This window comes from Chroicocephalus ridibundus, chromosome Z, assembly GCF_963924245.1.
Source record: "Chroicocephalus ridibundus chromosome Z, bChrRid1.1, whole genome shotgun sequence".
NCBI classification, from domain to species: domain Eukaryota; kingdom Metazoa; phylum Chordata; class Aves; order Charadriiformes; family Laridae; genus Chroicocephalus; species Chroicocephalus ridibundus.
In genome coordinates, this window is record NC_086316.1 from 56,710,296 (window position 1) to 56,735,128 (window position 24,833).

A 24,833-nucleotide genomic window follows, 5' to 3' on the forward strand; every position below is an offset into this window, starting at 1 on the left:
ATCAGAGACTTGAAATTTTAGCTCTGTAACAATAAAACTATTTTTTGTACTGAAAGTCCATATGCGTTCATTTATACTGTGCAAGTTCCAAATGTCGGTATCAGGCTGTTTGCTGTCTTTCTGTGTGAAAAAGAAATCAGTGTCGTAGCATTGGTGTCATTTTTGGAAAGTAAGGAAGACACAAAATGAGGGATGAAGCCTTCTTATGGAACAAAAGCTGGGAGAAAAAATGCAGTGGGAATCAAATAGTTGTTTTCAGCAGGGACAACAGGCCCGCTGCTGTAACACTGCAAGTTTCTGAGCAGTGAAAGAACAAATAATTCTCATGTCTCTTTTAGGAGACAGAAAAAAAACATGCTATAATCCAAGCAAGATGAATGAAAATATAGTGGATGGCGAACTTCATTATTATTAAGGCAAAGTGACATGAAATGGGAAGTGGGCTAAGTTATTCCTTACACTTTACCATCTGTTTTTGAACTAGCTCTTATTGGTTTCACCTGTCAGATCATGGAGAAATTTGAGATATCTTTCTGGTTTTATCTAAGAGCTTTTAATCTTTTATTTGTGAAGATTATGTACAGATCCAAATTCACTTTTTACTGGAAATTTTCTTGCCTTAGAAACTTAGATCTTTTTCTTCTTACGTGTAGTGTTTCAGACTTAACCTTCCAAACTACTTGCATCATTTTTGTGTCCTGCTATTCTTTTTTGTACAGCCACAGTGCATCAGATGCAGACAATGTTTTTAACTCTTGAAGCCCCATAGAATCTGGAGCTAAACTGTCAGTAGCTTCTTTTATTTTGATTTTGAGTGCATTCTCTCCTTAACCAATCTTGTCAGCTGCTGCAGCCAGTCAGCGTGTTTTTTCACTTTCCTTATATGGACTTCTTAAATGTAAGTGAAACTAGCTATAAGAAATTAGAACAGTCCAGATTTTCTGATAAAATCTCTGTTCTTTTCATGCCTAGACAAAAGCAATGGCTAAGCATCAGAGTGGCTAGTTAAACTGAATATATGTTAATGTATTATTCAGTAGCTACTGATTTATTTGTTTTTTCCCTAAGATGTTAGATGAGTTAAGAAGAGATAAAGGAGTTATGGAAAGAACGTTGTTAGCATTTTTAGGTTGGATTAAGAAATCTAGGCACTCTGCTTAAGCGTCTCTGCCTTTTTTCAATTAAGGTCTAGATTTTCTTAGCAAAACTACTGGAATTAGAGTCACTGTGCTACAGAATAAGCATCATATTCAGCATTTAGAATACACGTCATCTGGAAATTGGTACCTTTTAAGACTGAGTATGTGGTGAATCTATCTCAGAGAAACTCTGGTAACCAGAAAATAATCTTATTTACCACTAAATGTACTTTGATGCACCTTTTCTGAAGTTATAATGGTATGTCATGAAATTTAGGAAACAAGCAATTTACCTGTGCATCTTTGCTTAAGTAAATTGTATATATGTGGACTTCTTTTCTCAAGGCTGTACAAACCCAGTTTGGTCAACCTGTCCTCTGATATCAAATATGCTTGCCCCCTGACCATCTTGGTGACCCTCAGCTAGACTTAATTGTATTTTATTTTTTTACTGGGGAGTCCAAAACTCAACAGAGCATTCCAGATGCAGTCTCAAGTGTGGAACTGAGACACTTGCTGGCTGCACCCTTCCGAATACAGTCAAGGCTGCTGTTGGTCTCCTTTGCTGCAAGGATATACCTATCTTTTAAATTCCTGTTTTATTTACAGAGTGCCAGTTGTGTCTAAATACTTAGTTTTTAATGTGTCAACACTTAATACATCTTACAATGAGGTTTTTTAGGGAAATCAGAAAGACTTCAATGTGTATGTTTCAGTGAAGCAAGTTAATGTCATGCATAATTACAACTACCAGCACAAATAAAACATATGAGAATTTTTCTATTATTTTCAGTAGAACAAACAGCACATAATATTCTGAGATTTGTAGGTTTTGAAGTTGACAGAAATAATATATATTCCACTGTCCATCCATTAAATAGTTCCGTCTTTGCAAATTCTTTCGCAATATAATGTAAACCTTTCAAAGTTTTGAATCTTGAGAGACAAATGTTCAACTACAGCAAATGCTCTCAAGCCAGGGACAGTTTTAAGTAGTGTTAAGAAGAGAGAGGGACGCTGTTCATTGATACATAAAGTATATCAGATTATGGCTTAAACACATACAAGCCTCCAATTTCTGGTTGGTTTAGGACCTGAAGTTATTAAAAATATGAATTTTTAAAAAGTCTTCCATTGTAAGTTCATACTTTCGGGTTCCTGACCTTCATGTGAATCATTTGGTCAGCTCTTCGTACCAGAAAGTTTTCATACAGCACAGGCAGAGGTGAGCAAGATATGCCAGTGTTCAACTATGCTGACTGAAGCTCCAAGGCTGACTTAATTACTGTGGTGCCAAGAAGGAGTTTCTGTGCCCTGCCCAGAGTACTCCAGATAATTCACGTCTGAATGTGATAAGTAAAGAAGCTTTGCACGAAGTGATTTCAATTCACAAAACTTTGGCGCATTCTTTACCTCATCTAAGATAATTTCTACTTTATTTCTGGTGCTTTTTATTCTTTGTAGTCAGTTCTTCTAAGCAGAATGCACTTCTACCCCTTGGAATATTTTTTAACTTCAACTATTACATAACTTTAACTTTCTTTTCTTTTTTTCATATGCTCTTTCAGCAGAATCATAAGCAAGGGTAAGGGTAAATCGGGATATAAGGGTAAATTAGGACGAAGGTATAAGGTTAAGCAAGGCTTGTTTGGCTGCCGGGTGCAGAATGAGAGAAGATGTACACGAGTATGATGAAGTTGCATCTGGACACAACTAACTATGTGTCCTTGTTCCCTTCCACACTGTCTGCCTGTTGATATCTTAAGTCACGGAATCACAGAATCTTCAGAGTTGGAAGGGACCTCTAGAGATCATCTAGTCCAACTCCCCTGCTAGAGCAGGATTGCCTAAAGCACATCCCTCAGGGCTGCATCCAGGCGGGTCTTGAAGATCTCCAGAGAAGGGGACTCCACAACCTCCCTGGGCAGCCTGTTCCAGTGCTCTGTCACCCTCACCATAAAGAAGTTTTTCCGTGTATTTGAACGGAACTTCCTATGTTCTAGCTTGTGCCCATTGCCCCTTGTCCTGTCGCTGGGAACCATTGAAAAGAGCCTGGCTCCATCCTCCTTAAACCCACCCTTTAGATACTTGTAAACATTAATCAGGTCCCCCCTCAACCTTCTCTTCTCCAGGCTAAAGAGTCCCAGCTCTTTCAGCCTTTCCTCATAAGGGAGATGCTCCAGTCCCATAATCATCTTGGTTGCCCTTCGCTGGACTCACTCCAGTAGTTCCCTGTCTCTCTTAAACTGGGGAGCCCAAAACTGGACACAATACTCCAGTTGTGGCCTCACCAGTGCAGAGTAGAGGGGGAGAACGACCTCTCTCGACCTACTGGCCACAGTCTTTCCTATGCAGCCCAGGATGCCATTGGCCTTCTTGGCGACAAGGGCACACTGCTGGCTCATGGATAATTTGCTGTCTACCAGGACCCCCAGGTCCTTCTCCTCAGAGCTGCTTCCCAGCATGTCCGCCCCTAACCTATACTGGTGTTTGGCATTCTTCCTTCCCAGGTGCAGGACCCTACACTTGTTTTTGTTGAACCTCATTAGGTTCTTCTCTGCCCAGCTCTCCAGCCTGTCCAGGTCACGCTGGATGGCAGCACGGCCCTCTGGAGTGTCGGCCACCCCTCCCAGCTTGGTATCATCAGCAAACTTGCTGAGGATACACTCTGTCCCCTCATCTAGGTCATTAATGAATATATTGAACAAAATTGGACCAAGTATTGACCCCTGCGGGACACCACTGGTTACACCACAAGTCTGTTTTAGTTACGCTGTAGTTCAGAATTGTCTTGCATTCCCAGTGCTTTCCTCTCCATTTTGCAGTGAGTTGGCACCCTACCAAGCAGATTTCCAGGTGCAGTTGTGGTGTGAATTGTTGGAACTGTTATTGCTGGGTAACTGGGGACTGCTGTGATAGGAATATTGTGAGAGACACCAGCCAAATAGTCAAATTTCAGGCAAGCATTTATTTATGCTCAACTACTAGCCATTTAGTCTGTTAAAAGTGAAGAATCAAGCATTAATCAAATACATTAGTTAAGTCATATAGTTTTACAGTACCATAAGTCTTATTGTTTGTGCTAACGGCTGTAGTCTTTGATGGCTCTTAGTTTCTGAGGTCAAGATGACTTAAGCTGGTGTGCTCTTTGGCACGGAAAGCTGGAACAAAACTGGGCATTTTTTCTCTTTCCCCAGGCTCCACTGGGTGGCACTGGCATTTAAAAATTTATCTGTGAGCCAAGACCCACCTGGTTCAAAGGCAGCCTCATAGGTGTTGGCCTGTTCTGGTTTCTTCAGGGAGGTATTACCTATTTGCAGACTGCTTTCCAGTTATCTGTTTCCTTCAAACAGTTGTAGACAGTGCAAGCAAGCAGATATGACAAAATATTGTACTTCCGATTCTAATTAAAACAGTCTTTTTAGGTTTCTGGATGTAAGGCAAACAAGATTTTTTCATTTTTCTGTTTTGAAGCAAGCAGTGTTATGTCTCGGAGCAAGAATAAAAGGACAAGTGTTGTGGGTTTGGCGAAATGGGCAACAAATGCCCCTCTCCATGGGCCGGGCCGTGGACTGTACCGGGGCCGGTGCTAGGACCGGTGCGGTGGCTTTCGCCGGGGCTGGTGCCGGTGCCGTGGCTTTTGCCGGGGCCTGTGGTGGGGCAGCCGCTGGCGCCCGTGTCGGTACGGCCGGAGCCGCGGCTTCGGCCGGCAGGGGCGGAGGCGTGCATTTCGCCGGAGCCGGCGGGGGGAGCAGCCGATATGGGCCGGGCCGGGCCGGGGCCTGGGGGGGGCCGATGCCGCTGGGGCAGGTGTCGGGGCCGGTGGCGTTGTTTGTGTGGTGGCTTGGGCAGTCATCTGAGTTGTTTGAGTTTCTGCTGTAGCTATCAGTGTGTGTGTGTGTGTGGGGTTGTCTGAATTCCTACTGCAGCTTTCAGTGGCAAGATTGTGTGAATTTCTGCTGTGGCTTTTGGAGGCGGGGCTGTCTGAATCTCTGCTGTGGCTTTTAGTGGTGGAATTGTCTGAATTTCGGCAATCTTTGACTTTGGCCGTGGGGTTTGGGTAGCAACATCAGGTGTCACATAATACTCACTCCTGCACCGACACTTATCTCTAAACCACCCCTGCAACACGTTCAGGAAAACCGACAACAGAATCACATACGAATGAATGTAACATTCACTCTCTAAACAGATGGAAGGTTTCTCATCCCCTCATTCTGTTACTGTCACTTTGGCGTAATCATCAAAGGGCAAAGTAAACTTTCCCCGGGTAAGACCAAGAGTGTAATTAGTAAAAGAATCCATCCTGAAAGTGCAATTAGTAATAAGACTCCATCACAAGATACCCAAGATATGCAGGTAGAACAGTTATCCAAGCAATTGTTTTATACATCTGAAGGCAAATCCACACCAACATAGCACCCTTAGACCACCGCATCCAAACACAAAGAAATAGGCCATGCAATGTATTCGACCAGTTAAAGCCCATTGCATCAATCAATTTCATACAAAGCTCTCTAAAAACATGATCCAAGATTTCACGTAAAAACAACATGATGTGAGCTGTCCATTCTCCCTGAACAAGTTGGAATTCAAACTATTCAGGCAATCTATCAGAGCTCCGTTCGTGCCCCACGTTGGGCACCAATAAATCTGTCATGGTTTTGGCCAAATTGGCCAATGGCCATTGACAAATGCTCCCCCCCAGCCTCTCGTACACCAAGAGGAGGAGGCGAGATAAAGAGATTTAGGAGTTTAGAAGAAACTAAACTACTTTAATGAAGTAGTACTAATAAAATAGAAAGGAAATAATGAAATAGATACAGTATATACAAAACCGTATTAAGTTCCCAGGATGATGCCACAGGCAGGAACTGGGGAAGTCCCAGACTGGACTCAGCGTCGGGCGGGAACTGGATTCCACAGATGGAGTCAGGAACACATGAATCGGGATCAAAGATGCATGAACAGGCAGGGTCCTCCTCGGACATCGGCCATTGAAGGAAGAGAGTTAATCCCTCAGCTTTTTATACTGGGCATGGGCTAGATGGGATGGAATACCCCTGTTGGTCAGTTTCGGGTCACCTGTCCTGTCCGCTCCTCCCCGCAGGTGGGATCCCTCTTTCTGTTTCCTTTTCTGTTTTGGACCCTTCAATGGGGCAAATAATGAAATGAGCTGACCTTGGTTGTTATAGCAATAAGTATAAGCAAGAGCCTTTCTGCATACCATTCCTTGGCACAAACTGTAAACATCGGTCTTATCACTCTGAAAACAAACTGTTTTCGACACAACATGCCGTTAATTTCAGAGAGTTAGACGAGGCCTATCTAAGAAATAAAATCACTGAACAGAAAGTTGGTTCTGTTTTACCTCAAACCAGGACAATAAGTTTCACAAATAGCCTTCCCAGTGCAAGGAAGGAAGGTTCCTGTGAAAGATAGATTCAGTCCCTCCATTTTTAGTAGGGTCAAGTAATTGCTAACTCATCTGCTGACCCACATGTCATAGATCCTTCTCTTGCAAAATAACATTGCAGATTGAAGAAGATGTGAGTGGGAGAAGCTGGGGAGATTTTATCCAGTCCGTTCATTGTTTAAGCAGATTACATATAGTTATCCCTACAGTAAGCCTACAGTTATCCCGGTAGTAAGCCTATTTGCATGTTTCCCAGTTCAGTAGGGAGAGGATTTGCATTAGCTTGCTTGTTTTAAGCCACTATTTAAGCCAATATTTTTATTTACTGGTGATAGTGTTATTGCATTCTTGTTGAAATCTCTTTCCTTGATATTTCCATAGCGAAAAGACAATTTTAACTTCTGTATTCGGTAACTGATCAGATTTTTCATAATTCTTCATCTTTTCTGTTATATGTTTTCCAAACCCACACCCTCATATGTTTAGAACATTTTCCTCCAAATAACTTTCAGTGTTTCAACAGTGTTTTTAACTAAGATTCTCAAATCTCAAATTTCTATGTCAGGAAAGTCAGGAAAAGAGTATCATGTAGTAGAAGTAGGAACAGTGGAAAGTAAGTGTCCAAAAGTTGGTATAATACTGTCAGAAGGTGTTTTCTTTAAACACTCCTATTTGACATAGACATATTAGTAAAATTTTCTAGCATTGACTTAGTTTTGTTGGTTGCTACTCACTACAGAAACACTGATTTTTTTTTTTTTTTAAAGAGTATAAAATTTCCATTGTACTGTGATGCAATTCTTCCAGCAAGAATGGCAAAAAAGCAATATAAATTTTCACTTACTTTGAAGGTATTGCATACATAGGGTGCCATCACATAGTGATCCAATTACTGGAGTACATACACTAGGTACTTCCATTAATCGTATGGATTAGGGTTACATTATCAATATCAGTGCTGTCTGCATGAAAATCACGTGAACTATGTGTGAGCCTGTAACACTAACTCCAATGTTTTGAACTGCTTCAACTTCTGAGAAAATTAAGAAGTAATGAGATTTATGCACCCCTCATTAGAAGGACCTAAAGCTGTAGCCATTTGGAATCTAATAATTCTATGATGCATGGACTTTGAAGTAATCTTTATGTAGTTCAGAACAAAGAGAAAGGTGTCTCTCTTCCCTTTTTTGCTCAGATGTGGATTTTTAAGTAAGAGCTGTTGTTCTCTTACTTGATGTAGCATAGCAGGAACATGATTTTTTTACTTTTAGCTGTTTAGCCTTTCATTCGGTAGATGTTCCTAAACTTAAAGGAAATGTTTTAATATTGCGTCACTTTCATTCTCTTGAAAGCTCTAAAGAGCTGTGCTTAGAGCCCTTTAGGAACTTTTGTTAGTTTTTATCCTTCTAAGCCCTCTTGACTACCCAGTGATTACAAATTCTAGTTTAGCAAATGGTATTGATGGAACTGGAATCTGGTACGGTGAGGTCATTAGTGGGTGACGAGTGTGTTTCTCTGTCTACTGATACCATGCTGATTTCTTTTTTACTTCCCCCCCATCTTTACTCTTAGGGGAGCCCTGGGCTGTCACCTCTCCAATCATCTGTTTTTTTAATAATGCTGAGATGATAAGTAAAGGAAGAAAGCGCAGAAAACAGCGCAGTCCTTCGGGCAATAATCGAGGCGTGAGGTGTTGCAACTGGTGAGGAAATGGTTAAATGAAGCATTTGGAAGATGTCATAGTGTATTACTGATTTCATATCTTTTAAACATGAGGTGTTAGGTGGCCTTTAGAGGTAATCACAATGTAAGTAATCTGTAATAATAATGGCAATTTATTTAATAACTGTCACAGTATATTTGCAGGTTAGTTATGATGTTGGCTAAAGCTGAGCCAACTCTTTTCAGTGGTACCCAGTCACAGGACAAGAGACAAGAAGCTCAAACTGAAACACGGGAGGTTCCCTCTGAACATGAGCAAAAACTTTTTTACTGTGAGAGTGACCGAGGACAGGCACGGGTTGTCCAGAGAGGTTGTGGAGTCCCAATTCTTGGCTATATTCAAAAGCCATCTGGACATGGACATGGTCCTGGGCAGAAAGAAGGCTGTAGGTAGCCCTGCTTGAGCAGGTCCCTTCCAACTCTGGGGCTGTCCTGTGATTCAGTGAAAGTAAGACAGGAAGCATCACAAATGGAAAATTTGTAACATGGAGGCAACACCCAGAGAAGAGAAAGTATTTCCTATAAATAGTGCTCATTCTTTTAGTAAAGTAGATATCCCAATCTATAATGTTTTGACTTTTTCATTTTATGTTTTTGATCTATTGAGTGATGAAAACAAATACCACCTCCATTTTCACATCAGTTTTTCTCTCTTTGTTTTGTTAGCATCAGGTTCACACTCACTCTTTTGATGAAAGGACTGCAGTGCAATATCGTATTAGGGGAAAGAAAACAATCCAGAACTCATTTCTGAAGCAAAATCTAAATCTACTTTCAGAACTATATAATTGATGCAGAAGTACAGGTCATGCTCCTGCTTTCACGTTCTTCCTCAGAAAGCATTGACTATTAAGTGAAGTGCATTGGGTGGTGAATGTCAGTGCTTGAAGTATTACATATATCCTGTTGCCACCCTGCCCTGGACCAACAGTCAAAACCAAGATGAAATTTCATAAAACTGCATTTTGTTGTCAAGTATTTTGAAAGGTGTGAAGAGGTAGCAGTATACATGTTAGACTTTATAATTAATTCTGCTAGTCTTAGTGGTATAGCAGAGTAAGGTCTTGGCTTAAGCTAGAAATTTTAAGTATCATTCTGCATAGAGGCATTTTTGGGAGATCATGAACGTGCTTATTTCAGCCCATGAAAGTTACGTTAATATATTAAAGATGGGTGCGTCAGTATACAATAAGTACCCAAATACTATTTACGTTAGGTAACACTTGACTAACTGTGACTTAAAAGCTGTCATATACTCAATTTAGCAGTGTAAACATTAACTTAGAAATCACACTAAACTTATAAAAATGTTCTGTAATTTATTTAATTCTTTTATCAAAACTTGTTTCTGGTTAAACACAGCAAAGCACTCATCATCCCAGCAAGGAAGTTCCCATGAACTCTTCATCCTGGTGAAGTTGTTTCCTGGAGACCTTTTAATTTCTAAAAGAAATGAACTATAAAGTCAGATAGCTTCTATCCCTCCATTGCTGCACTCCAGTCATGTGAGCCATCCCACTACATGTCTGTAATCCTGACAAGGTTCTACCCCTGCAGATGCACACAGGTCTCTCATTCCTCATGTTTATTCACCATGCCGTGTGTGAGCCCTTTGTGCACCTTTGTATGCTCTTCAGAGAGGCACCTCAGGATTCTGATTTTCCAGAGAGGTCTGGGTGGTTTGGTCATAAAGATGCCTTGTAGCCACTTCCTTGCTCACATGCAAATGTGTGAGGTGACCCTACTTAAGCCTGATTCAGCATTATGTGCTCCCTTTCGTTCGCATCACCCCAGGCCGTTTTCTTGTCAGTCCTGTCTGCCACTCCTTCACAGGGCTGCTGGTAACTCTTTCCCTCCCCACATTGTTCCTGTTTTAAGTCCCTTCTTACCGGGTCAGCCATCCTGCTGGCAAAGATACCTCTGCCCCACTTAGTGAGGTCGATCCCATGTCTTCTAAGCAGACGTTATCCTCAGAGGGTAAAGAAACCAAAGGCCTGTTGCCAGCATCAGTTCCACAACCAATTGTTGACATGCAGTTTCAGTGCCCTCCTCCTCATACCCTTTCACCCAGAATGAAGGAGAACATCACCTGAGCTTTTCCACTCATAGAATCTTTGGTGGACAAACTAATGCCTTAGAATAGCGTAAATATAATTCTTTGATGATTTGCTGGTTTTGTTTTTTGTAACTGTTGTCCTTGCTAGTCTTGTCACAGCAAAAACCTTTGAGAACTTTAGTTTTGTTTGTGAATGTAATCTTGTTGCTGATGTGTATTGATGTGTAGGGCTGATTTGTAATACTGATATATTGTCCACCAAGAGCAAACACGATTTTCAAGTTTTTGCAGGTAAAATTAGGACGTAGATTGAAGTGAGAGAGTCATGAAGTAGTCATTCAGCTTAAGCATCCGTCTGCTGTCTGTGATCTGCTGGAAATACGGAATTTCATTATGACACCTGTTGACTAATTCTGTTCTTAGGCACTTAATCTGATTGTCAAGACATTGCTTTTTGATCTTATGAACTTTCTTCGAAGGAGTTACCAAGAGTTACCATTTGCATTGGTCTCTTCCATTGTGTATATCTCCATACTTCCCCCTTCTGTTATTCTGCTATTGTAGGGTTTTGCTACTGGAAATTATTTGTGAATCCAGAGAATCAGCTTACGTACTTTATTCTGTGCCATTCAATTAACTATTATTCCTCCCATAAATCCTTGAAAAGCTGGAAAAAGAGTAATGAAATTCGTGTTGCTAACTGAAAATATTTAGCAACTAGTCCTTATGTCAGCAGAGTCCAACTGCCTACTTTGGTATCCCGAAGAACTGTGGGAGATGAGAAACAATCAAATAGTGTTTAGTAGGAAACTGGTGTACTAACATGAAGACATTAGTATCTAAAAATTATTTATATTATTTTTTTCCCCCTGTGAATTGGAGGTATAAACTGCTTTTTGCTTTACTGCTTAACACATATAAATGGTCCCTTCGAATTCATAACATCCCTTGTTTGAAGGCAATTATTCATAAAAATTTTGTTTACACAAAAATTGAAAAGGAATGCTTATCTGAAACTCCAGTGTACTATTGAAACTTATTTCAATTTGTACTATTGTTCAGGAAGCAAGCATTCTGTATGACTTGTTGAAACTTAATGTTATGAGTTTTCCTTTATTGTGGAACACGTTACGTTGCCAGAAATTCTTAATGAGCATATTGGTGATTCATCATTATAAACAGATTAGATTTTAAGATTAGCCTTTTATTCTGACCATTAAAAGCCTGCCATTGCTGCGTGTGATTACGAGATCTAGTTCACTTTACCTTCTGTGATATTTTATTTAGCCTTCTAGAGGAGAAGAAATAAATTTCCTGCTGCACTTGAAAGTAAATTACAGGCTTTCATTTTCTGCATTGAATTAAAGCGTGCTACATTATTTGATCTGGACAATAAATCATATGTAGCTGAAGAAAACTTTGCAAACTCTGGTAGCTTAAAAAAATAACTTAGTTCCGGGTGAAGTAGTCCAGGAACAAAATAAACAGTAATCGTTGGTCTGACACATTTTAACACTCTCATTTGATAAGTAATTGATCAAGTTAGATTCTTAAACGATTCAGTCTTGATATTTCAAGTCTAGAAAACAGAAGGATTACAACTGAGAATTTGAGTGTATTAAAAAGTCTTTAGGGAACTTAAAATTGCAACATGAAATTGCACAGAATATACAGGAAAGGGGTAATTTTCAGCATAGTAGCTTTGCCTGAGTTTTGCCAATTAGATTGAAGAAATACTAATCTTGTCACATTCAGCAGCTGGCCTTGGGCAATATCTTTTTCCCACTTGGAGGGGTTAATTAGCCTTCTTTCAGAATGTGGCCTGTTTAGCTTACATTCACATGATGCAACAAGCACTGGCTATTCAAATCAAGACAATTAACAGACGGGATGTGTCCAACTGTTTAATTAGCCAGAATAAAAAGGATCTTTGTCAAACATTTATCTGTTGCTTGTGATACACCTGACAGTCCCATTGGGCAAGAATGACGTCTTTTCTGCTGTAATATGCAGTTCTTTACTTATGTGCAGTATCAGTGAAAAATAGAGAGACTTAATTTAGATTATAAAAATGTTTTTATGTAACTACTCAGTGTTGATGCAACATAAAAGAGCTACACTGACTGCCTCACTAACGTGGTGCTAGAAAAACTTCCAGTGGATAGGAAGATGATAAAGGTTGACTGTCAAACATACTGTATGGCATCTACATGGAAAAATCTGTACTCTGTAGTGAGCTACAGTAAAGAATTGCATTTGGGATAGAGACTTAGAGCAGAATAATGGAAGCAACCTAACCACTTTTGAATAAATTGATATTAAGTCATTAGGTTTATTTCTGCTTAGGCAAAAATGATGGCAAAGTTTATATTCCACAACCATGCTTTGGCTATCCTAGTTTACGTACTGATCAGTCAGTCTGTAGAGCAACAGTTAGCCTATCAGATAATTAACAAAAATATATTACAGTTCTGAGGTAGAGAATTGTAGCATCAAACTGTATGCTTAAATCTCGGGCTGTCACCAAATTGACGGCGTGGAGATAAAATGGACTAAGTTCCCAGAACACTGTAATAAAAAAATATACGTGCTTCACTGTCCTGTGGATGGGACAACATAGTCTGAGGTTTGGTAGGTCAGTGTAGCAGTGCCAGATCTATGGTGGGTAGGCCTAGGCTGGGCCGTGGGGTCCTCTGGGGTCTCTCAAGTTCCCTCTGGGTGTCCTCTCCCACCTAGCCCTGGATTCTCTCTCATGTGTCCCAGTATGTCTCTGGACATCGTCATTGCCCGGTCCTATCAGAACTAGACAGAGAACTGTGTTTGACTATAGTGGCGTTACTCCTCCCTTGCAGCGATTGACATGTTTGTATACTGTAACCACAAAACCAATACTTAGTCAAGTAAAGCTAAGGGCTGCTATAGAATAATGCCTTTTAACTCTTTTCAGCTGTTCACTTTTGCTTCCCATTGGAGCTGCAGTATCTTAAATGATCATTTGTTGGAATTGGTGGCTTAAACTTACCTGTTTAATTGTGTTCTGAAGCTGAGCGGAAGTGCTTTTGTAGCAGAGAGTGGTTTAGGAAATTACTCAGTGTTTAGCTTTTTATTTCCACTATTCTGCCAACTTGCCAATGTTTTTGTCTGGGTTACGTATAAGAGTGAGTGCAGGCTTGCTCAGACAAACTGGCTCCTTTTTTACTTCAATTTTGAAGGAATTTTCCAAGTCTAAAGTAATGGGCTGAGAAAAAAGTACAGGTGATTAATGAGTTAATGTGGAAGTACATGCCGAAGTGAGTAGACATATCCATAGGATTATTCTGATGCTTCTGAAAAATTTAAAATTCTTAATTAAGAACTTTTGTTTTGACAAAACAGCACTGTGTCTACACTACACTTCTTTTTTCCTCTTTATTTTTCAATATTTATGCATAAAACATTGCCCAATTACTTTTATGTATGATTGTGGAAAACAGCAATCACTAAAAGGGATTGTTTTCTAAATAATTCCAATATAAAGAAATTAGTCTTTGATAAGTAATAGTTGGCTTTGCTTTCTAAATAGTAAGAATATTTATTTATTAAAATATCTGCCTTCATTAAGTGAAAGATCATTTACAAATAAGTTAAATGTAGTTTGAAGTTCATAATTTCACTTAAAAGCCAGTTTCATTGCATTTTTTCCTTGAAGAACATTGATCTTTTTACAACTCAGGTTCATTTTTGTTAGCAGTGACTTTGTTCGTGCTGCACAAGGACTGAGTAAAACATGAATTACTCAAATTTAGAAAATTATACCAGTGTTCCAGTATAAAACTAAAATGCTCAACTCATTAGTATACTATTAAGAATGTTGCCATTGCCTATGTCATTTGTTATGTTTTGCAAACCCCACAAAGTGTTTGGTATCTCGTTGTGCTGTGCCTCTGTTCAAAAGGTGTAATAGTGACTGCGATGGTTATTATTTCCATATATATGTTTAGGCATATGGCTAATATAGGCAAATAAAGACATAGGCTTTATGTAAAAGCATAAGTTCCCTTTTTTCCTTTGTTTGCAAAAAATAGTTTTCTAAATCTCTGACTTGATTTATTTAAGCTTACACATTTACATTGCGGATCAGTTTGGTTTAGCGCACTTAAGGATGTCTTACATGGCACAATGTCTTGTTAATTTATCTGCAGAAACTTTTAAGGTGATTGCATATGGGAAAGTATAGAAAACTTTCTTCCTGGATGTTATTACTTGAAGTTGAATGTTCTCATTAATATTGGGGTTAAGGGAAAAATGATTGATTTTCAGCTAGGGTGGGCTGTTGCTGGATTTTAGAGTTAAATAACTTTATTATGGATTTTGTACAGCATTTTCTGTAGGCAAAAAAAGGTATGAAATTTAGTGTTCTACAGTAAACATGGAATCACAGAATCATAGAATAGTTTGGGTTGGAAGGGACCTTTAAAGGTCATCTAGTCCAACCGCCCTGCAGGGAGCAGGGACATCTTCAACTAGATCAAGTTGCTGACAGCCCTGTCCGACCTGACCTTGACTGTTTCCAGGGATGGGGTATTCCATCCCTCTGATCATTCTTGCGGCCCTCCTCTAGACCTGCTCCAACAGGTCCATGTCTTTCCTCTTGTGACGACTCCAGAGTTGGATGCAGCATTCCAGGTGGGGTCTCACCAGAACAGAGTAGAGGGGCAGAATCACCTCTCTCGACCTGCTGACCACGTCTTTTTTGATGCAGCCTGGGATATGGTTGGTCTTCTGGCCTGTGAGTGCACATTGTTAGCTCATGTTCTGTTTTTCATCCACCGGTACCCCAAAGTCCTTCTCGACAGGGCTGCCCTCCTTTTCTTTATCCCCCAGCCTGTATTGATACTTGGGGTTGCCCCGACGCAGATGCAGGACGCACTTCTTGGCCTTGTTGAACCTTATGAGACTCACAGGGGTCCACTTCGTAAGCCTGTCCAGGTCCTTCTGGATGGCTTCCCGCCCCTCAGGCATGTCAACCCCACAGCTTAGTGTAGTTCATAAACTTGCTGAGGGTGCATTTGATCCCACTGCCACTATCATTGATGAAGATACTAAACTGTACTGGTCCCAATATAAACCCATACCACTAATCACTGGTTTCCATTCAGACATTGAACTGTTGGCCACTACCCTCTGGATGCAACTATCCAGCCAACTGCTCATCCACTGAACAGTCCACCCATCAAATCCATATCTTTCCAGTTTAGAGAGAAGGATGTTGTGGGGGACCATGTCAAAGGCCTTTCAGAAGTCCAGGTAGATGACATCTGTAGCTCTTCCCTTGTCCGCTGTGGTAGTCACTCCATCATAGAAGGCCACGAGGTTGGTCAGGCAAGATTGCCCTTGGTGATTGCCCTTGGTGAAGCTATGCTGGCTGTGTCCTCCCCATCCTCCCCGTGCCTTAGCATGGGTTCTAGGAGGATCTGTTCCATGATCTTCCCAGGCACAGAGGTGAGGCTGAAAGGTCAGTAGCTCCCAGGGTCCTCCTTTCTAACCTTTTTTAAAATGGGTGCAGTGTTTCCCTTTTTCTAGTCACCAGGGACTCCACCAGACTGCCATGACTTTTCAAATATCATGGAGAGTGGCTTGGCAACTACATCAGCCAGTTCCCTCAGGACTCTGGGAGGCATCTCATCAGGTCCCATAGACTTATGTATGTTCATTTTTCCTCAAGTGGTCTCAGACCTGATCTTCTCATACAGTGGGAGGGACTTTGCTTCCTAAGTTCCCGTCTTATGGTCCATCCACTCGAGAGGTGTGGGAAGAGGCTTCGCCAGTGAAGACTGAGGCAAACAGGTTATTGAGTACCTCAGACTTCTCCTTGTCCGTTGTTACCAGTTTGCCAGTTGTCTTTCTTTGACCTTCCTTTTCTGTCTGACACGCCTGTAGAAGCCCTTCTTAGTATTCCTTGTGTCCCTTGCCAAGTTCAGTCCAGCTGTGCCTTGGCCTTCCCGACCTCATCCCTACACAACAGGGCAGCGTCCCTATACTCTTCCAGGATACCTGTCCCTGCTTCCTCTGCCTGTGCATTTCCTTCTTGCCCTTTAGTTTGACCAGCAGGTCTCAACTCATCCATGCTGGTCTCTTGCCTTCCTCTCCTGATTTCTTACACCTGGGGATCGAGAGCTCTTGCACTTGACAGAAAGTGTCCTTAAAGATCTGCCAGCTCTGTTCTGCTGCCTTGTCCCAGAGGGCAGTTTCCCAGGGTGTCCTGTTGAGTACTCTTTGAAGAGCTGGAAGTTTGCTTTCCTAAAATTCAGGGTCCTGACTTTACCCTTCTCCTGACCCGTGTACCTGAGGACTGTGAGCTCCACCAGTACATGATCACTGCAGTCCAGGCTGCCTCCACTCTTGGCGTCACCGATTAGCTTGCTTGCATTGGTGGCCATCAGGTCCAGTATCACATCCCCTTTGGTAGCGCTGTCTATTACCTGCCTTAAGAAGTTATCCTCGATGCATTCCAGGAGTCGCCTGGGTTGCCTACAGCTCACGTGCTACTTTTCCAGCAGATGTTGGTGTGGCTGAATATACAATGGTAAGAGCCTGTGAACGCGATGTTTTCTGTAGCTGGAGTAAGGCATCTTCGTTAGTTAGGCTCCCCTTGGTCTGGTAGTAGACACCAACCACAAGGCTCCCTTTGTTGCCTCAGTCTCTAGTTATCCATAAGCTTTCAGCCTGCTCATGGCTATTCTTCAGAAGCAGGTCTTCACACTCCATCCATTTCTTGACGTTGAGGGCAAGCCTTCTGTTCTTTCTTCCTCGCCTGTCCCTTCTGAACATAGTGTAGCCATCGATAGCAGCGCTCCAGTCATGGGATTCATCCCACCAACTTTCAGGAATTGTGACTACATCATAGGTTTGTAGCAGCACGGTGGCTTCCAGCTCCTCCATATTTATCCTGTGGACATCTATTTTCATTGATAGGATTTTAAACATTTCAATAGTCATCTGTGAAGTTCTATTGCTTTTTTCTTTTGGTTTTGTATCCTGATTTTGGGCAGGCATGCTGGAAAGTAGAGTGTTCAGACGACATGATAACTCTGAGCCTCTCTTGATGAATCTCAAGTATGTTTGATCAACAATTTATCAGTCGTTCTGAATATTTTAGAAGCAGTTAAATCTGTCAGATACCATAGGCATGGTCCCATGGAGTTTAACCAATGATGGTCCCAGTTGTCAAGGTCCTACCCCCGTTCCCCATCCCATATTTATGTACCTGTTTCCTGCTTTTCATTGACTACATTTGAATGCAAAGTGAGTCAGAGGTAGTTGGAGGGAGGGACTACAGAAACCCAACTTTAAATCAGTTTAAACTAAGGGTGGGGATTAAAGTCTAGTTCCTTTGCTGTTAGCCATCTGGGTCTGTTCAGTTAAACTAAAAAATCACCTTGATAGGACATTCTAATTATTTGTAGATTTTTTTCATACAAACCTCTTGGTAAGCATAATAATGTTACTCCTTTTTAGTGACGTTGGTCCTCAGTTTGCCAAATATTTTGTAGCTAATGTAGATTAATAGAGATTAAGGGCAGTAAAATTTTTAGATCACAGAATATTTGGTTTACAGACTAGTAATTTGTATTTCTTTACTGTAATTCTTAACAGAAGCATGCAGTCTTCTCTTTTGAAGGTACTGGGTGAAGAAGAATGTGCCCCTCTGGTTATTTTCATGAGTTAATCATCCACTGCTTAAAAGAAATAATAAATTTTAAAAAAAATCTAATTCCTGATTATGAATTAGTTTTGGTTTGTCACCCAATCAATAGTATTGTCATTTCTGCTGAGCAAAATTGAGGAATCCTGTAATTCCCAGTCATGTTTCCTATGATGGTGTAAGTTATCCTTGGTTTTCGTTCTGATAAGTTTTCTTTGTAAGGCATTTTCTTTGATACTTGAAGCGTTTCTGTATTCTATCCAAATTTCCATTTTTTTCCTTAAAATGTCAGGGCCACAATCTTAGGCTCTTTTCTACCGCATATGCATTTCTGTTTATTTTTGGTGTCAAAAAGTTTCTTCTTCTCTTATTTTAACTACAGTGGTTGCTTTAATGCTTTCTACTGAAGAAAGTTATTTGAGTTGCTTTTTCACTGTGACTCATTAAATGCTTCTCAGAGTTTGCTTTCCAGATGACAGCCCTTCATTCTGTGGACTGCTAGAATTTTGACTTTGAAATTGAATGTATAGAGATTTTAGTGTAATTCAGTAAGCCAGAAAAAAACAGCTTTGAATGATAACCAGTTATTTACAAGCTGAGAGATTGCTACTAATTTTTCTGAGTTATTTCTAAAGTGACAAGAGTCAGAGAAGCAATACATGTTTCTGCACATGTAAATAAAGGTATTTTCAATATAAGTAAGATAAAAACCCATTTCTACTAACTCATATGCTAGTAGGGGGAAGAACCTTTTGGCTCATACCAAGATTTGTATTAACTAATTTTAAGATCCAACTAGAGATAAGCAACAAATTAGTGTAGCTTTTTTTTATTTTTAAATATTTAATAATTTTTAATTTAATTTTAATAATTAAATTTTTAATATTTAATATTTAAACCTTTTAATTTTACATCTTAATTTTATTCAGATATCACAATGCAGACATCAGAGACTGGTTCGGATACAGGTTCGACTGTGACTTTACAGACATCTGTGGCTGGCCAAGCAGCAGTGCCCACACAGGTCGTACAGCAAGTACCAGTTCAGCAACAGGTATGTGGCTGTTAGTTTTGGGAAGATGAAAAAAAAGTTTCAGGAAGCATAGTTCTTCAAAATGTAGTGAAGAACTTGATTTTGTACAAGGCTGCTAAATGAACTCTTTTGCTCTGCTTTTATCAATTTTATTTTGCTGGAATTAAAATAGCCAGAGAAAAGACAAGCTGTTTTCTGGATCTGTTCCTTAATTAGAGCATCTGACAAGCAGCAGTAGTATACATGCATGATTCTAACTGTAGGTTATTAAAAAATTCATGTAATAGCTCATAGAAATTTTCTTTAATTTATGTTACATTTTTTTCTTTAAATAATGAATATATTTATGATATTATTGACTATATCATTTCTCCTTTCATTTGGACATCCAAGTAAGTGTAATACAAATCTAAAAATGAAAAGCACTGTCCTTTGCATCTCTAGACTTGACTCCCTACAGATCTTTGCACACTATCATTAAAGTATTTGTGGTATGACAATAGGTAATTTATGACGTGCATTTGCCAAGGAAGTACGAAGACTTTTGTGTCAGCCAGCACAGCCACACACCTCTGTTAACATGAGACAGTCATTCACCTGTGCAGCACCCACAAGCTTTGGAAGGAGTGGTTGCTGAAGAAAATGGGGAGGGAAAAAAGGAAAAGTATGGAGGGGGAAAACAGGGACTGAAATGTGAAAGCCATGACAGTGGTGCGAGACTTTTCTAGAATACACATAAATTATCTGTCCATCTGATGTTGTTTTTAATCAAAAACTGACTTCACACTTTCAGAATCAATAATATGAGAACCAGACATAGTTTATTGAATAGTGTAATTTGTTTCTGTGCCAGTGGCACACTTTCCCCTAACTTAAATTATTCAGCATTTGTTAAGTTTAGTTCTAGAATTCCAGGTGGTATGTTTTTATATTTGTGTTCCACAGTCTCATGTCTCATATATTTCATTAACTATTTTTTCCTCATGTACAGACTCAGAATCACAGAATGGTAGGGGTTGGAAGGGACCTTCGGAGATCATCTAGTCCAACCCCCCTGTCAAAGCAGGGTCACCTAGAGCAGGTTGCACATGAATGTATCCAGGTGGGTTTTGAATGTCTCCAGAGACGGAGACTCCACCACCTCTCTGGGCAGCCTGTTCCAGTGCTCTGCCACCTTCAAAGTAAAGAAGTTTTCCCTCCTGTTCAGATGGAATTTCCTGTGATCCAGCTTGTGTCTGTTAACCCTTGTCCTATCACCAGGCACCACTGAGAAGAGTTTGACCCCATCCTCTTGACACTGCCCTTTAGATATTTATAGGCTTTGATAAGACTGAATTTGTAATGCCTCATAGTTCCACTACTACAGTTGCTACTTATATCTTCATGTATCTTTTAGGATGCAAGCTTGTTTTTAAAAAAAATTGATTCAGAAAAGCATTGAATTTGGACTTACAAAAATTTATTGAAATGCTTGTATTTGTGTATTTGCTCAGAATTCACCACTAGTGAATCAATAATTGTTTTAAATACTTTTTCCTGAGTTCAGCTGTTAAATAGCTCACTCTTTCTTCGCTTCAGTGTTTACTAGGATAGAGACTTTTGAGTACTATGTTCAGGTTTTAATTGAAGCCTCCATGATGCCTGAATTTAGCTAACCTTTGTAGGAGATTTTTTCTGGTTAACTTTTTTAAGGTTTGTGAACTGCAAGAATACTTTTCTTTATGGAAAAAGATCTAGCTAATTTGTCTGATTTTTGTGTTCTTTCATGATGACAGATATTTAATAGATGTAGTTTATGTGATTTGTTCTTTCTTATTCCTGTTTCAGCTTTTCAGATAGAAGATGGCAATTTGGTAGTGCTTGTTGTTGTTTTAAGCATATTATATATATGATGGTCTAATATTACATACTGAATTTTATCCACGTGAAGTACTGATCAGTGTGAGGAATTGAAGATCGGTAGCCTGTTAGTGGCATATACAATACTTTTTAGTGTTGTAGTTCCAATCATTGGGTTGATTGAACTGTGAGGATAGGATCTTCTATGCATTTCCGTTCTCTCTCTGTCACATGCAAATGAAGAATGAACAGGGCTTTGGTGTTTATAAACTTCCTTAATGCAAAATTTCTACCTTTCTGAGGACTACTACGATAGAATTGGCTTCTTATTTCCCCCCATAAATAATGCATTAATCTGTGTCACTAACTGTTTGTATCTTTTCCGAAGTTACTCCAGTTGCCCTTTATTAATTTAATACTCGTGTCAAAACCCAGAATCCCAGGACAGGATTGCTTTTTTCTTGCTTGATTATACCTTAATGAGAACAGGAAACTGAATTTTTTTATTACACTACATAAGTATGTAAAACTGTCCCTGATCAACCTTACATACATCTCCTTTAGGGCTTCTGCTTCTGAGTATTCCCTTTCATTGAATACTCCATCATTATTTTGGATTATTTTTCCCTGTGGGGGTATTACGTTATCTTTTTATATCCGACTCTTAACACTGACTGTAGGAATCAGTATAATGTTTCAGAAAGGAAAGCTAAGGGATAATCCAGCCAAGGAGGAGGAGTTTCTTAAAAATTTTGCAGGGATTGCAGATGCAACAAGAATGTTGGGAAATCCAATACAGACGGTATCACAGTGATTAAAACAGGGTATGTGTGTGAGATCTGTATAGAGAGAGAGGCTAGATTACAGAAGTGGATGTGTAGTGAGGAGAAGAGTGAAGAATGTGAATGTGTATGCTAGCAGGAAATGTGATGAAGAATGCAGGTGGGATAGGTAATTTCAATTGTAGAGGTAAAAAGAAATATTAAACATCGAAACAATCACTGTGTTTAGGAGATTGTAGGTGTGATTTTCCCTGAGGAATTATCTGTGCATAGGTCGCATTTGCCTGAAGTTAATACTGCCTTTATGTACGTATGATAGGAATGGGCCAATTTGCCTAAAGAAAATGAGGAGAAAGAGTGCTGATTTCATAAAGTCATTGTTTTGATGGCAGAGGGAGGGGTTATTATTTCTTCACATTCAAAGTTACCAATATTAAAGTTGGAGGGCAAGTTTTAGTGTTTTTTGGGTTTTGGTTTTTTTTTTTGGTTTATAAGACACATATTTATAATGTCAGCTGTATCCAAAATATGTGTGAATATTCATATTTGGATTATATTTTCTTGTGAATATAATTCACTTAAACAATAGGGCACTTCTTGAATTTTGTTAAATTCAAAGATACTGCTGGCATCACACCGAGGAAGGAAGACCGTGTGGCCTTCCTCAGAGCCAGGCAGAGGAGCTCGATACACCTATCATGGTGGGGCTGCTTGAGCTCTTCCCCATCCCAAACTGAGCTTCTCCTCATTGTGGAGCCACGACCATCTGATCTTTGAAGACGCTCAATGCACACATGTCAGCCAGGAGATTTTCCTTCACATCCTTGCAGCTGCTAGTGTGCACAGAGCTGTGAGTGCACAGCAGGTAGGCAGGTATCTCATGGCCACACAAGCCAGATAGATCCACACCATCAGCATTGCTCCACCTCTCCCATCGGCAGGATCCTCTCCAGAAGCGCTTTCAGAGTGTGATAAATTCAGTGTCCTGCTTTCCTATGGGGAGGGGGACAGGTATTGCACCATCTCCCCATTTCTCCAGCAGCCCAGTGGTAGGGTATGCACCAGTATTTGGAGAGCTACTCATGACGCCCCATCCCTGGAAGCGTTCAAGGCCAGGTTGGATGGGGCTTTGAGCAGCCTGGTCTAGTGGGAGGTGTCCCTGTGCAGGGCAGGGGGGTTGGAACTAGGTGGTCGTTAGGGTCCTTTCCAACCCAAATCATTCTGCGATTCTGTGTATATGCAACAATTTGGCATAAGCTGAAACTTCTATATTATCATGTTTACAGTAATTTATTAGTATTTTTAGTTGATAATGCCATTTTCAATTACTTTGTTTTTTATTAATTTTAAAGCAGTGTATAGTATTTCATTTTTTCCTAGTGGAGTCGTTGTTTCCCATGTTTCCGTTCCTATATATATACCATACTTAAATGATATCTCATGCATGCATTAATTTGGAGTTGTTTTCATGGCATCAGTGTTTCATTTATGCTTACAAAATGTATGATATCTTCTTCAAAATGAAACATTTTTGCCCTGAAGAAGAGCAAGTTGAATAAGTGGAAGGGTGGACTAAGAGCCTTTTACCTATAGCTGTGTTTGTACTGAAGCATCCTGTCTTTTGAGCAAACAGCGAAAGAGTAACTTCTGATGTTTTCAGCTGAAACAAATCCCTAGTTTGCATATAGCTAGTAAAATATGGAGCTCGTATCTATTGTCATGCTCCAAAAATAGGAAAAAAAAAAAGGTACTGTTAATGAAAACCTGGGCTTCCCCTCTGGTAAAAGTGGCACTGGTGGCAGCTGGTTTCATGCAGCACAGCAGCTGTCACTGTTGAGATGGTATAGAGGGGTATGGTAAGGGAACAGACATGTCCACAGGTAAGCAAAAAGCAATAAGAGTGAGACCAAAAAGGTAGGAGTGTAACTAAATTCCATTTTAATAGCCTGAGGAATTTTCTTAGTCTTTTGTTTCCTCAGATGTGGGGATTTTTCATTAATGTATCATTCCTTTTTCAACAGGCATTCTTTAGGACAGTGCAGTAAGCTTCTAAGGATTCAAAATTAGCCCCACTTTGTAGTTTATGTGGAAGCATTGGAGAAATAAAACTAAATATAGTCATATAATCGATTTTATAAAAGTATATCCATGCATCAGAACATAAGCAAAGCATTTCTTCGTATTCACCATGCACTATGGCCATCATGTTCACAAAGCATTGTATCATTAACTGGAGATGCAGGCTTCTGCTAATCAAAATTGCTCTTAATGCAAAATCACGTTTAGCATATGAAAAACATAATCATGAGCTGATATTAGCCATTATATAAATATGAATGTGCTTAGAATATTACAGCGTGTGCTATTTATATGTTGCTTGCCAAAAGTAATCCAGACTAATGAAGGTACAAAAATTATTTTTATCTCTGAGAACAGAAAACGATACACATCCAAGTAATTTGCATAGGCACTGTGGATAATTATATGTTCTTTTTAAAAAGGAGTTTAAAAATCCTTATATATTTTGCTCTATTGTTCTACTCTTTGCTTTGAACATAAGCACTTCTTATTGGAAATCAAAATTCTCTCTTAAATTTTGGTTTTATGCTTCAATGTAATTTTTTAATTTAGTATGCTCTTATGCACTTGATTTTTGTTGACAAACTCTCATAGATACAATGTAACTTAGTCCCTCATTTGTTCCTCTGAGGTAGTATAATTAAGAGTATAATTTTTTTTCTCCTTCAACTAGTAAGTATAATTACTATACATTTACTATTAATTATAATTAATATACACGTGTATATTGAATAGATTTTGATTCACCTCTTGTTCTGCTGGAACGTTTCAACTGCTTACTTCTAATCCTATTCCAGTTATTTATTTCAGGCTAGAATCACTGAAGCAAGAGGAATGAAAGATCTGTCTGACTCTACTTAACTCATTATTTCCTATACGAGTCAGTTAATTTTCTGTTTTCCAGCCAGACAATAACAATTATCATCACTAGCTTACCAGTCCACCGCAGGACATACAATTTTTGAACTTGCATACTGTCAGTTTTTAATAACTATTTCATCAGGTTTTCTATTTTCAGCCCAAATAATTTAATTCTTTATTTTTTTTATACAAGGAGGCCATTTCAGTTTAGATCTCTGTTGA

At 39.6% G+C, this 24,833-nt stretch overlaps 1 protein-coding gene across 6 annotated transcripts in view; it reads left to right on the forward strand.

Moving 5' to 3' along the window:
• RFX3 (regulatory factor X3) overlaps window positions 1–24,833 on the forward strand; it is a 140,380-nt gene that overhangs the window by 48,934 nt on the left and 66,613 nt on the right. For all 6 annotated transcript variants that reach the window (XM_063320044.1, XM_063320042.1, XM_063320039.1 and 3 more), the window contains exon 2: window positions 18,947–19,071. In XM_063320044.1, the coding sequence (XP_063176114.1) occupies window positions 18,955–19,071 (117 nt within the window). In that variant the 5' untranslated portion in view covers window positions 18,947–18,954. The remainder of the gene's footprint in view (window positions 1–18,946; window positions 19,072–24,833) is intronic.